This window comes from Branchiostoma belcheri, unplaced genomic scaffold (assembly GCF_001625305.1).
Source record: "Branchiostoma belcheri isolate BF01 breed outbred unplaced genomic scaffold, Haploidv18h27 scaffold3, whole genome shotgun sequence".
Lineage (NCBI taxonomy): Eukaryota > Metazoa > Chordata > Leptocardii > Amphioxiformes > Branchiostomatidae > Branchiostoma > Branchiostoma belcheri.
In genome coordinates, this window is record NW_017803909.1 from 571,633 (window position 1) to 586,032 (window position 14,400).

The following is a 14,400-nucleotide window of genomic DNA, read 5'->3' on the forward strand; positions in this document are numbered from 1 at the left end:
GTTTCTGTCGCTACTCCAAGCAGGGCATATGACAGAAAAGTCACTATCTTCCACACCAACCAGTGGTCGAAATACTTTTTTTCAGTGCTCTGCAATATTGCAGAAGAGTCAAAATTTCGTCCTGCAATTTGGAAATACTTTCTGCAAATACACAAGCCCCCATATTACAACCTTCTGAAACCAATAATGCCTATTTTACACCATATATAATATATATAACGGTATAGCTTTGTAAATCTGTAGCATTACTAAAATTCTTCAAAATATCACTCTTTTAAATATGTTCGGACCGTAAAATTTTATCGATCCGGTCCAAAAAAACCGATACGTCGGTGGACCGGTTTTTTTGACCGGAACAAAAATCCATATTTGTTGTTACTGAATAACTGATGATCACTACATACAACATACAAAAAATCCAGCCTTCAAATAAAAGAAGTTTACCTTAGTCTCCGTCTCTCATTTTGCAACAATATTTTCCCGTATTTTGGTACCGATAGTCATCTAGAAATCATAAAGGACAAGTCTACGGGCCGTGCTTGGTTCGGATCGAGCCGAAAATCACTGATTTTACAACATATGGTCACAATGTGATGCACGTAAATTTTCACTCGAAATGAGAAATTACCGCCCAACAAAACGGACCGTTAGGTTCCCAGTGCTGTATTTCTCTTTTGTTCATGTGATCAACTTGTTTTCTTTGCTTGAATCGTGCAAAATACCAAGGAAAAACATCGAAATTTCAGCAAATTAACGCCGAGGCGAGTGTGGTTTTTCGGAGGAGCCATGTTTCCTTTGCCGTGTTGCCTGCTGGGAAATGCTCAGCGAAAACTGCCGAAAATTGCCGAGGCAGTTGTCGGGTCCTCCCGGGAGACGAAATCTAACATCGGAAAATGGCGAGTGCCCATATTTGGTTATCGTCGCCTTTCGTCAGAAAGTCGCCTTGTCGAAATCGTTCAACTTTGACCCCAAATTCCCTTATATGGGACCATTTCAGTCTGCTGGAAAACGCCGGCAGGTTCGTGCGGCGCAGGTTTTCGATCTATTCACAGCGCCACTGCTTTGCTAATTGAAAACTATTGAATCCGGAGCCTATTTTTTCCTTCTGCAAAATTGCAGATTGTAAGATTTTTTCTTCTGCAATCTTGAAAATCTATCTGCAAATTGCAGACTGCAGACGGGTATTTCGAACACTGCCAACCTATGCTTATCTGCCTATTTGACTGTTTACAATGAGCACACTGTCTGAAGCTCATACCTGTTGCAGAACAGACTGGATTTCCCTTCCCATCATGCATTAGGGTGAGGTCTGTGAGATGGGTACATCCCATAAGGCATTGCACCACATGATTGATGGATGTTAGCTGGTTGCCATGGAGCTCCACGTGACTCAGTCTGAAGCCACTCCCACTGAGCTGTCTGAACCCTGACAGATCTTCCACCTGGTTGTAGGATATGTTGACCCTAGACAAAGACCTGGAAAAAGATTATGAGAAAAATCAATGAAGTTTTGTTTCACTACTATCATGAAGTGGGAATATACCAGAAATTTGTACAAAAATTAATGATCATAATAATGTTGATGCAAGACTTACCTTAGCCCTTGCAGACCATCAACCACCCTGATACGATTACAAGCCAAATTCAAAGTCCTTAAGTTGACCAATGAGCTGAGCCCTTCGATTCTTGTGATTTGATTGGACGAAAGATCCAGGTGTCTTAGGTTAACCAGGTGCTGCAGGTTCTCTATCTGTGATATCTGGTTGCAGTGGAGGTTGAGAACTTGGATGGACTGGGACAGTGGGACACTGAGGAGACTGGTGATGTTGGCATCTATCAGACAGAGGTCAGTTGTAACGCCCGATCCTGAGACATCACGTGTAGGTTGTGCCATGCCAATCTTGACTATAACGCAGCACTGTCAAAAAGATATCATGAACAGTGATGAACTTCTAAACATTCATATGGATTATTTGAGTCATCTATATATTTATCAATTGTCAGGTATACTAGTAATCTCAATCGGGACGACATACCAGACGAAAGGTTAGTACATGTAATAGGAACGAGACAAATGTCAAGAAAATCAGCAAAACATATGACTTTGTAAATTTTGAAGGTTTGAACGTTACGCCGATCCCGCCAGTCTTCGGGAGTATTTCAGGAAAATCCACGCACAGAAGGTAACCTGAGTTGATCTTAATGCATTCAAGCGACAAAAGTAGCCATAAGAAGTCAACGGAACTAGTTAACTTGCCTTTCCGTAGAGACTTATTGGCACAAATCACCAGTGCCTGTCTGCGAGTCAACCGATGGAACTCAAAATCTAGCGCTTCCGCATTGGGACTATTACACTCGATAAAAGGGGAGATGATATATCATTGCACAGTAAATACCACAAATAAGTGCCAATACAGCGACCTAAAAATCAATTTTTTCTCACAGTATATTATGATAAGTTGAATTTTCAGCTGTTTTTTTCGTTGATATGAGTCGACAATATACTACATATTTCAAGGATTACGCCCCTTTGCTCACAATGGAATAATTGCGGTTATTACCCAGGATGCAACACGAATCGTCAGTGAAACGCAGATCTTTCACAAGATTTGTGATTTTCTGAATATTTAGTTCAAGTGTGCCGTATATTCGTCATCTTTACCTCGTCAACAACCCCGGAACAAAGTACGTTAGTGTCCTGAGTACATTCTTGTTCACTCTTTTGTGATTTTTCCACGTTACGGTATGATTTTGAGTAACCATAATCGGGTGGGAGGGGGGCGGCATGTCGCAAGTGCAACAGAACAACAGAGCTGCTGTGTAACGCATCCTTTTCCTTCCATAGCATCCTTCGCATTTGACCTGGGCGTATCGCCATGGAATTTGACGATGATCCATCACTTCATCGCTTGGAGGGATCGGATGGTAAGGAGGTCGGAGGCCTCATCATCAAGAAAGGCCCCTCTACGTCAGACGACAAACACACCTTCAAGGCGCCCGCACCAAGGACCTCACTTCTCGGTCTGGACAAGTTAGCGGCTCAGAAGAGAAAGGAGAAGGAGGAGAGCGAGGAAGGGAAGACACCCAAGAGATCAAAGGCATCATCTTATAATGATGACTGGGACGAGGAAGATATAGAAGATGAAAAAGAGGACAGGCATAGTTTTGGCTCAAGAAAAGATAGGTGGGTGTCTGAGCGGCTTTGTGTTGCCAGTGTTGAACTTGAATCATAAAAGTATAGAAAACACCTATGCATAAATTATGGTCTTATCAACATACTGTGAAATATTGCTGCTATGACCAGGATAAGTAAGAAACATCCAAATGTATTTGATAAAGAACAACTACTAGTATATGTACACATTGATTATTAATAATAATAATAATAATAAGACATGTAACGTTACTAGTAAAATTTAATGCACACGATTTCTGTAATAACAATATCAGGATTAGAGAGCAGCACATGTATCTAAAAATTACTTTGCACAATGAAAATGTTATAAATCATACTTCAGGATATAGCATATCACGCTCAACTAGTTTAAAAACATTCATATATCATTTTATAGCATGTCTTTTATTTGTTTCCCATCCAGGCACTATCGTCCAGCCAGAGTGGAAACCCCCTCCCACCCTGGAGGTGTCAGTGAAGAAGTGAGGGAAAAACTGCAGAAAAGACAGAAGGAAAGAGAAGACAGAAAACATGGAGTCTACGCTTCATCCAAGGAAGAAAAGGAAAGAAGAAGAGAACGGGATAGAGACAGGGACAGAGACAAAGATAGAAATAGAGACAGATATAGAGGTATATGGTCACCTAAGTTCATTTTTTTATCTTGATTGCCAAAGTAATTATTATTCTGTGCCATTTTCGTCTGTGGTTGTTGTGAAAAAGTGACCATTCTTTTAAGGATTGTTTTAAATGATAACTATTTTCATGATGCAAGCTTTCCCCATTTCTTTAAGCATGTAGTAGCAAGTCATGTCCTGAGTGTGTTAGCAGTGTACCTGCCTTGCTCACACATCCTGTAACATTTGTCTTCTCCAGGTGATCGAGACAGGAGATCAGAGAGAGGGTCAGAGCGAAGTAGGAGAGACTGGTCTGAGCGCAGCAGTAAAAGCTGGAGAGATGAACCTGGGACTCCCAGATACAAACCAAAGGGTACATAGACCTCTGTACATATTGTGATCTCTCTGTGTATTTTATAATCATGGTTGCCCTAGCAGGCCTAGTTAGCAATCTTTCTCAGTTTGAGAGAAGACATTATAAACTGACTATCTTATGTTGGAGGATAGCCACTACCTTTATGTTATTTAAGAACCAATACACGGTACAACTTTTTGAAAAGAGGATTTTTAATTCACAGGTCAGTAACTTACAGTCTTGTACACCAAACACATGTAAATGTATACAACTGGCACTAAATGCAATGCTTTGCTATTTGATGGTTATGTAGTTCAGATTCAGATGAAGCTGTCTTTCTCCAGGTTCAGCCACACCGTCACGGTCCAACTGGGAGGACGATGATGACCTGAGGTCAACACCATCACGAGGCTCATCCTGGGACCTGCCCACTCCGTCCACGGGATCACGGGACGGTGACCGAAGTATACGCAGTGAGCGCAGCCACAGGTCCACCAGGGACTATGATACTAGTGAGAGAAGGTAATGGATGTTCTTCTCATGGCTGATGGGTAGATTCAAAACTTAGACTTTATTCAGTGACTGTTGTCCTGTTGATAGATATGTGTGTATACTATATTGATTAAAATGTGTGTATTTTTTTTCCCTCAAAACAAGTAGTCAAGTAGTCTTGCATAGTTTGATACAAGTCCTCCATTCACTGCTAGATATTGTATCAAATGAAGACTAATACACGTATCTACACAATAAGAAATCTGATCTATGTTACAGAAAAGCTCCCAACAAAAAGTCTGTAGATGAGACGCCACTCTTCACCCCTACACACAAGTACAACGACTGGGCTGATGACAGGAAACACATCGGCATCACTCCAAGGATTTCTAAAGGGAGAGGTAAACCTTTCAAAGATGTTTTTTATGTAACAATGAAATAAGATACTTAATACAACTTGCAGCATAGGTAATACTAATAGTGACGGCGAAGCTGGTGTGTTACGCCGAACGGCGGTTATACTGGCTATGCAGATACATTTTGTTTTGACATGTACAGACAAAAGATCTGCTACAGGAATGCGAACCCAAACACCCTCAGATACAAACAAACAAAATTGCATTGACTTACCATGGCCTTAGAATCAGCTATTAAAGGTTGAAGTATATGAAATATGATATGAAGTACTTCATGATGGCATTGATGTCATCATCTGTGTTTGTCTTTTCAGGAGAGGGCAAAAATGAAGAAGAAATTTCATTTGCATCAGAGGAAGAGCGCATGCAGTGGATAGAAGAGCAAAAGGTACTCTCTAGCACTTTTCTCTGCTTTGTGCTCCTTGTTGTAGGTGTTTACCATGTGACATTGGCTTTAGACGGTTTGAAACTTACAGAAGTAGCTTTGACTAAGCAGACATTGACAGACTCTTGTTTGCTATCACCAGCAACTTGACCGTGACTGGTACGGCATGGATGAGGGGTATGATGAACAACACAACCCACTGTCAGGCATGTCTGAGGAGTATGTCAAGAAGAAGGAGGAGAAGATAGCCAAGCAGGTGGTGAAGAGGATATCAGCACAGAAGAAACAGATCAATGAGGTAAAGCTATGGATTACAGGGCTCAAAATACCAGCTGCATATACAGGTAAAATTGGAGCTGTGCAGGTCTATCTGCACCTAAGCTGCACTGGTCTGGGTTTATCTATACATTGGCATATGTAGATGTATGTGGACATTTATCTGTTGCTTTAACTGTTACTAACGTTACCTATGATTATGAAGTATAAAATGAATAATGTCAATGGTTTCTGAACAGTTTTTAGTATGATCCATACTTCCTACACTCTAAGTGGTGCAGGCAAATCTTGTCTGGTGCAGGTAATTTTCAATGTAACCTGCACTGAGAAAAGTATTTCTGGCCCTGGAGTAATGCTCACCTTGTACCAATACCAATTTGTAGGAACACCTGTAAATTAATGGCTTGTACCAAGTTTTTTAAGTAAACATTGCTGTCTCTTGTCTAGGACAATGAAAGATGGGAGATGTCGCGAATGTTGCGTAGCGGTGTCGTACAACGTACTGAGTTTGATGAGGACTTTGAGGAAGAGAGTCAGCGCAAAGTTCACCTGCTGGTCCATAACATCGTGCCACCATTCCTGGACGGACGCATGGTCTTCACCAAACAACCTGAACCAGTTATACCTGTCAAGGTGTGGGGACCAACAATCCTTTCTATTTTCCAACTTTCCAGTCGTAACTTCTAGTATACTAGTATATGCAGCATATTGGCAGAGCGTCTTTGTACCTTTGTACGTCTTTGCATTATTATGAGCATCTTTGTACCTCTCCCGGAATTTAAAGAATTAGTAATTAGGAATCAGTGTCAAAAGAGCCATTTAGATCAAAATTTTTGTTTGCAGAATTAGTGATGATTCTTGTGTGTGATTTGTTTTAAGTCAAAATGCTTTTTCAACATTCCTTTTCCAGTAGGTTTCCTTCCATCTGTAACACCATTTTGAACATGAAACAGGTTTATTGTGATCTGTATATTGATGCCTGGTCCTGTTACAGGATGCGACCTCTGACCTGGCCATCATTGCAAGGAAGGGGAGCATGACAGTCAGGAAGCACAGAGAACAGAAGGAGCGAAAGAAGGCCCAGAAGAAGGAGTGGGAACTGGCAGGAACCAAGATGGGGGACATCATGGGGGTGAAGAAAGAGGAAGAAAAGGTACTTTGAGTTTACTTCTGCTACTCTGTAGGAAATATATTCCTTTTTACAAGTTCTCCAAGGCTATATCTTGAAGGTGGAATGATTACAGTCTCACTGTGTACTTTGCTTTGCAAATGTTACCTTTCTAGTTCCTTCTATATTTTCCCTCTCCTAATTGAGATTTCAACCATCCTACAGGACACAGCAGGGCCAGAGGGGAATGTTGACTACAAGCACAACCAGACCTTTGCAGACCACATGCAGGACAAGTCTGAGGCCAGCAGTGAGTTCGCCAAGAGGAAATCCATACGGGAACAGAGACAGTTCCTACCCATCTTTGCCGTACGAGAGGAGGTAAGATTCATCTGTGATGTTCTTAAAAACAGATCCTTTTAACCCCAATCAAGCCATGCCAAACTAAGCCATGCTTCACTTTTTTCACTCCTGTCTGTGGTTTGTGAAATTCAATTTTTACTCTTTAACACACAGGTAGTTGAAAGTGTTTGTAGTTATGAATACTTCTCACTGGAGAAGTATAACGCTTGACATGTATACCGTGTTCTTTTTTCCAGCTCCTTAACATCCTGAGAGACAACCAGATTGTAGTTATTGTTGGTGAGACCGGTTCCGGCAAGACTACTCAGCTAACCCAGGTGAGTTAAGGTGGTCTAAGCATTAGTGACAGCAAGCCTTTCTTTACCTTCATGTGATTTTTTTCAACTTGGACAAATCAATCAACAATTTTATGTTGTACTTGTTTAATACATGTAACTCTTCAAGAAAGTTTCTCGGCCATTGAAAGAAATTTTCTTTGTTGAAAGACTTGTCTCCTATAAGATTTCTGTATTGTTTTCTGTGCACAGTTTCTCCATGAGGATGGGTACAGTACCTATGGGATGATTGGCTGTACCCAGCCCCGTCGTGTGGCCGCCATGTCGGTAGCCAAGAGAGTCAGCGAGGAAATGGACCACAAGCTTGGGGAGGAAGTTGGATATGCCATCAGATTTGAAGATGTCACGTCAGAGGTTAGCACTACAAAACTTGCTTAATGGTACCAGTAGTCAGAAGCTGGTTGTGTATTCTTCTTATCCTTCAAACAAGCTGTTGTCTTTTTTTTACATTTACTTAAATTTTCACCTCAAAACAAGGCTCATACGAACCACTTACATGTTTTGGGTTACTTTAAGGAACTGTAAAGACAGATTTTAAAGCTTTTAAAACTTTAACATGGATGTGGTAGCACTTTTCGAATCTTGACATGCAAATTCCTGTTAACTTCTAGAGCTCTTTAGTTACATACAAGGCCATTGAAAAACTTGAACTTAAGAGACTTGAAAGTTGAATGCTTCTGAATAAGTATGTTTTTTTCCCCAGAAAACATACATCAAGTACATGACAGATGGTATCCTGCTGCGAGAGTCCCTGCGAGAGTCTGACCTGGATCACTACAGCGCCATCATCATGGACGAGGCTCACGAACGATCACTCAACACAGATGTGCTGTTTGGCCTGCTTAGAGAGGTACATTGTATCAAATTCATTATACTACAATGTATTTGGGTTGTATTTTGATAGACTTAGAATACATTGTACAGCAGTACTTGGTCATCTCCAGTATTTTTGGACTGTAATAGCAATCATATTGTGTAACTTTGATACAGTTATTTTTATTTGTCTTTGAAGTGCTGATATGTCTGAAATTTTTTGTTATCTTATCAACAGGTTGTGGCTCGTCGATCAGACTTGAAGCTGATCGTGACATCAGCAACAATGGACGCTGATAAGTTTTCGTCTTTCTTTGGGAATGTACCAACCTTTCAGGTGGGCACAAGTTGTTATTGAAAAGGATATCAATGTATCATGGTCACTTCTGTACCAACTTCCTTTTTCCTGCGCCTGCCACCACGGCGAACATATAGTTCTGTGAACACCCACATTTTCTCTGACTTTTGCTACCGCCAACATAAAAGTACAGTATATCTTTTAATATAAAAGCAAGGAAATGTGCATACCATGTAAGGAAATCTAAAACAACTGTTGGTTATGTCTTAATGTCTTGTGTTTGTAACTTGTTAGATCCCAGGCAGAACCTTCCCAGTAGACCTCCTGTTCAGTAAGAATGTGGTAGAAGACTATGTGGATGCAGCAGTCAAACAAGCTCTACAGATTCACCTGCAGCCCATGCTAGGTAACTTTCAACACATACATCTGTAATGTCTGATGTGTCTCAACACATTCTGTATTTAGTTATTGAAGTCTTCATTGAGCATAACATAGAACTGGTACAAAATGTTATGTTGAAATTTAGGTCATCTCCAACCTCACTGATTACTACTATACAGTAACTATGATAGCTTTGAATGTAGAAGACAAAATACAAATCACATTAAGAACCAGAGCTATTACCATGGAGTAGAGCAAGCAGAAGATGAACACAGGTGCTAGTATACTGATGACCTTGTATTTTCTTTTCTCAAGGTGACATTCTGATCTTCATGCCTGGACAGGAAGACATTGAAGTAACCTGTGACCAGATACAAGGTACTTCTGCTGCTTCTTCTCAAAGAAATTCTTAGTTTACTGTAAAATCTTATCAATGATCCTTTGTATTAAAATCCATGCAATGGAAAATCCACACAGCAAAATAGAGAATGCTTCCTCCATGTGTAACAGACTGTTCTTACCCCCCAAAAATGCCACCCCCTGGTGTAACAGGCCGTACGTTCCTCCCTTACAGAGCGTCTGGATGAGATTGAGAATGCTCCCCAACTGGCCATCCTGCCCATCTACTCCCAGTTACCCTCAGACCTGCAGGCTAAGATCTTCCAGAAGGCCCCCGATGGTGTCAGGAAGTGTATCGTAGCCACCAACATTGCAGAGACCTCACTCACAGGTGAGAACATGTCTTTACTACATTCTGTAAGCCTGTAGTATGATGACTTAACATTTGGTTTCCTATCTTCTGTCAGACTTAATTTCTTGCATTGTTTTCATCATCATAACATGAAACTATTAATTGTGTGAAGTTGCAATGAATAGCAGTCGACCACCAACTATTCTTACTCTTAAAATGCACTTCTTGTTGTACTTCTTTGACATCAATGTGACATTTTGTATGTCCCCCCTGTGCACAGTTGATGGCATCATGTTTGTGGTAGATGCTGGCTACTGTAAGCTGAAGGTGTTCAACCCCAGGATCGGTATGGATGCCCTGCAGATCTACCCCATCAGCCAGGTGGAGCTGCTACACACACTTGCTTTATTGCTATGAACGCAATGCACTAAAAGAAATTCATGACAATTTAAAAATGAATTTAGCACTGACAATTCTGACTAAGTGCTTTACTGGTCTTACTGCTACAAGTAGTCCCCCAAGTTATATCTAAAACTAGAACTGTGATTACATCTGTGAATTTTTCAGATGCTGACTATTTCTTTCTTTTGGTGTTTCAGGCCAATGCCAACCAAAGATCAGGTCGTGCAGGCAGAACAGGAGCTGGGTTAGTCTTCATTGTAATGTTACTACAACAATATCATTAATAAACCTTTAAAAACTCTCAACAAAGACACATTTCTCCGACCACACCGATTTCAACCCACCTGTTACTAGTATCTCACCACGTGTATTAAGTAGTTTCTATGTTCTCTCCCTGGCAGTACCTGTTACCGGCTGTACACACAGAGTGCCTACAAGAATGAGATGTTGACGTCCACGGTGCCTGAGATCCAGCGCACCAACCTGGCCAACGTGGTCCTGCTGCTCAAGTCCCTGGGCGTACAGGACCTGCTGCAGTTCCACTTTATGGACCCACCCCCCGAGGACAACATGCTGAACTCCATGTACCAGCTGTGGATCCTGGGAGCTCTGGACAACACAGGGTCGTTGACCCCTCTGGGTAGACACATGGTGGAGTTTCCACTGGACCCCGCCCTGTCCAAAATGCTGATTGTGTCATGTGACATGGGCTGCTCTGCCGAGATCTTGGTAGGTCTATTTGCAGCTTAGTAATATTGTTGCTGTGATACTTCCACTGTGCTACATGTACATGTTTATAAGGTAGTCTTTTAATTTGTAGGTAGTTGGCTTACATGTATGGCTGCAACTACATTTGTACATTTGTAATAAGGAATTCAGTTGGTTTTAATTTGGAATTTTCTCCTAAATTGGTATGGATACTGTAATTTGAATTCAAATTTTTGTACTTTTTTTAGAGTTGTAAGCCAGTAAAATTTGTTTAATTGCTCTGCAAAATGTGGTTCACATCTTGTTTTCTTAAAATTACTTTGTGTTTAGTCAAAAAGATTGATGGCTCTTGTCTTCCTGTAGATTATTGTGTCCATGCTGTCAGTGCCAGCAATCTTCTACCGACCCAAAGGTCGTGAGGAGGACAGCGATGCTGCCAGGGAGAAGTTTGCTGTCCCGGAGAGCGACCATCTGACACTGCTGAACGTCTACCAGCAATGGAAACAGCACAAGTAGGTCAAACATAGCAGGCAAACTGTGACTGCAATTCTGTGACAAAGAACGAATAGTCACAGCTTCTCAAATACACAGTCAAACAAACATTTTTTGCCAATATGAAAGTCCTAGCTAGATGATACCTTTATTTACAGAATGCTTCTATTTTCATTGATAATGTTTTAACATATCCTTTTATACCAATTTCCTAACAATTCTTGAACTCTTTCTTTTTCATAGCTATTCCTCAATCTGGGCCAATGAGCACTTCATCCATGTGAAGGCTATGAGAAAGGTAAGAGGTCTTTTCTGTGCTAAAATATGGGTGTAATAAGTCTTATTTCCATTCTTGATTTGTGACATGCTTCCCCAGTTAATGCTGTAAATACTGTTTAATGTAAAGGATTTGTAATTATAACGACAGGTACGTGAAGTTCGCCAGCAGCTGAAGGATATTATGGACCAGCAGAAGATGGACATCCTGTCATGTGGGAACAGTTGGGACATCATCAGGAAGTGTATCTGTTCTTCTTACTTCCACCAGGCTGCAAAACTCAAGGTACCAGCCCTCATATGTATCATGTGAAAATTCAGTTCTTACTTTCAACAGTCTTTTTTCCCTGTTTTTGTTTGTACAAATGTATGCTACATAGAGTTGGCAGCCGCAAGTATGATTTCCAATGATATTCTGATGATGGGAAGTACATACACATATAGACATTAAAAAAGAAAAATAACCTTCAAATTCTTGCAGATTGATTTTTTGCTCTGACATATTTTCTCTATAACACATGTTGTTGCCTGCAGGGTATCGGGGAGTATGTGAACATCAGGACAGGTATGCCCTGTCACCTGCACCCCACGTCTGCACTGTTTGGGATGGGCTTTAACCCTGACTACATCGTCTATCACGAACTGGTCATGACCACCAAGGTGAGCTTATTTTGTCTCTTTTCTTTTTTTCACTCCAGCAGAAAATTGAGCCCTTTTTGATTAAGAGCTCAAAATGTATCATCATCATCATCTAGAATGGTAGCCAAGACGAAGCTAGTACATACTGCAACTCACTTAATCGGTACCAAAAGTTCTCAGTCTAAGCTGCTAACCATATTGTTGTCTTCCCCTGTACCAGGAGTACATGCAGTGTGTAACAGCCGTGGATGGAGAGTGGCTGGCTGAGCTGGGTCCTATGTTCTACAGCATCAAGGAGTCCACCAAGTCACGTGCTGTGAGTCTCCTTTGAAAGTAGCTCAAGAGATTTTCACCACTCCAAACAGCAACCTGAGCCCCAGCACTTCCTTTCAAATTGCATTTATTTCTCTTATCTTAACAGAGGAGTGCACTCTCCAAGTGCCATCTAGTTTTCTTCATGTACATGTAGTTCATCATTTCTTGTATTACTAAATTTAACTTCAGCATATTCTATTTGTTGTAGAAGCATCCTGAGGTTACTTTTTGGTCCCTTCCTAATTGTTTGTCCTGTTTGTTTTTGTAATTTTTTGTCCCTTCCTAATTGTTTGTTCTGTGTGTTTTGTCCATCCCCAGGAGAAGAGAGTGAAGGCGCGTGAGGAGCTGTCTGCCATGGAGAGGGAGATGGTTCTGGCTGATGAGCAGCTGAGGAGACAGAAGGAGGAGCAGAAGAACAAGAGCAGGGAGGGCAGTGTCAGGTAGGGCTGTACAATCCAGACACACTTGTGCTCTGAGCACATTACAAATAATAGACTTCAGGGAATGAACATAAGGCCTAGGAAAAAATGTTGTGTAATTGACAATTTTGTTTCAAGATGGATTTCAGTTACATGGAGGGTTAGAGTTACAGCTCTTCATTGGTCAGCTCACTCAGCTGAATTCCTTTTTTCCTCGTGCCTGATGAGAGCCTAGTGATGTTGGAGAGACTGGTTAGACTGTGTTGTTACTAGTAGTAACCATACCACATTGTTTTTTCAGGACTACAATCCTAACACCAGGGAGAAGAGAGCCTGGAACTCCCTTCACACCAAGAAGGAACCAGTCAGGATTTGGGCTGTAATTTTACATTGTAGGGAGATCCAGGCATTCAACCCAACTTTACTTTCTGTGATCATTCATTGAGTACCCAACCGGCGGCATTTTCTGTAAAAAAAATTGTCTAATATTTATAGTTAGGTTTAGTCTGCTGTATATGACAATTACAGTTAGGGCAAATGCCCTTCTTAGTTTTTTTATTCTTGATCATGGTACTGCTCATGATAAAATAGGGACCACTAGAAAAACAGCTGAGAGGTAATTTGCATAAGAAGGTAATTTACCTGATAACATATTATGAAGAAAGTGTGATTGTGATTATAGGTATTTTCATGATCTACAAAAACATGGTTTAGATATTGTTGATTCATAAGATATCTATCCAATGTTGTGCTTTATCTAACACTACTTGTAAAGTTTGGTGGTATGTACTGCACTGTGATGTGATAGGTATTGTACAGATCCTAAAAAAATAAAGGACTTCCATTTGCTACATTTCTTGAGTATTTGAACTTCTGGTGTGAATGGCAGCAGTGCAGTTTATGTCCAGAGACAGTCTGTGTCTCCTTGAACTTAGTTTACAAAGATATAAAAGATGTTTTGAAATATTTTTTCAGTATGCGGTAATTATGAGACTATACTTCATATTTCATTTAACAACTATTTACAGAGAATTTTCCAATAGAAATTACTAACATTTGTAATGCAATAGAAACTTCAAAGAAAACACTTAACACTATTGTTTAATGAATGAATGAGTTTATTGATTGATACAAATTGGTATAAGATTTGCAGATATTGGTGGTTTGATGAATTCAACACAGAAATGGCAGAAATATTAACAAAGAAGCTCCGTATTCACCCGCTCGTATAAGCTGTTTTAGGAATGTTTGCCTCAAAATAAACATGCAAGACTAAAACTGTTCTTTCCCGATAAATTCGTGATATTTAGGTAGTCGGGGTTGTCTTCAAGGTCAAGAACAAGAGCAGGAAAGACCTGAAGTAAAACCCCCATAAGAGCCCATCGCGTTTCCCAACTCGCGAAATGGCCGAATCTGGGAATGAGCGAGGCTTCTTTATCGAGATACG

At 40.6% G+C, this 14,400-nt stretch overlaps 2 protein-coding genes across 3 annotated transcripts in view; one reads left to right on the forward strand and one right to left on the reverse strand.

Moving 5' to 3' along the window:
• The window catches only part of LOC109473310 (leucine-rich repeat and coiled-coil domain-containing protein 1-like), an 11,711-nt gene extending 9,357 nt beyond the window's left edge, over window positions 1-2,354 (reverse strand). The window contains exons 1-3 of the mRNA XM_019773181.1: window positions 2,258-2,354; window positions 1,596-1,918; window positions 1,243-1,476 (exon numbers count right to left, since the gene is read on the reverse strand). Of these exons, the coding sequence (XP_019628740.1) occupies window positions 1,243-1,476; window positions 1,596-1,894 (533 nt within the window). The 5' untranslated portion in view covers window positions 1,895-1,918; window positions 2,258-2,354. The remainder of the gene's footprint in view (window positions 1-1,242; window positions 1,477-1,595; window positions 1,919-2,257) is intronic.
• A 199-nt stretch (window positions 2,355-2,553) lies between these two features.
• Window positions 2,554-13,845, forward strand: LOC109473493 (pre-mRNA-splicing factor ATP-dependent RNA helicase PRP16-like). Of its 2 annotated transcripts, none has more exons than XM_019773360.1 (28): window positions 2,554-2,689; window positions 2,846-3,184; window positions 3,600-3,805; window positions 4,049-4,162; window positions 4,489-4,666; window positions 4,916-5,037; window positions 5,367-5,440; window positions 5,580-5,735; window positions 6,161-6,346; window positions 6,708-6,866; window positions 7,047-7,202; window positions 7,421-7,501; window positions 7,712-7,873; window positions 8,223-8,369; window positions 8,571-8,669; window positions 8,925-9,036; window positions 9,327-9,389; window positions 9,586-9,741; window positions 9,983-10,083; window positions 10,302-10,348; window positions 10,506-10,833; window positions 11,176-11,324; window positions 11,548-11,602; window positions 11,732-11,866; window positions 12,115-12,240; window positions 12,440-12,535; window positions 12,853-12,974; window positions 13,255-13,844. In XM_019773360.1, exons 2-28 carry the CDS (start codon window positions 2,877-2,879, stop codon window positions 13,334-13,336), a joined length of 3,720 nt encoding a protein of 1,239 aa, XP_019628919.1. In that variant the 5' UTR covers window positions 2,554-2,689; window positions 2,846-2,876; the 3' UTR covers window positions 13,337-13,844. The 2 variants fall into 2 exon arrangements, with proteins under 2 accessions (XP_019628919.1, XP_019628920.1); XM_019773361.1 differs by having other exon boundaries at window positions 2,565-2,685; window positions 13,255-13,845.
• Window positions 13,846-14,400: the final 555 nt, after the last annotated feature.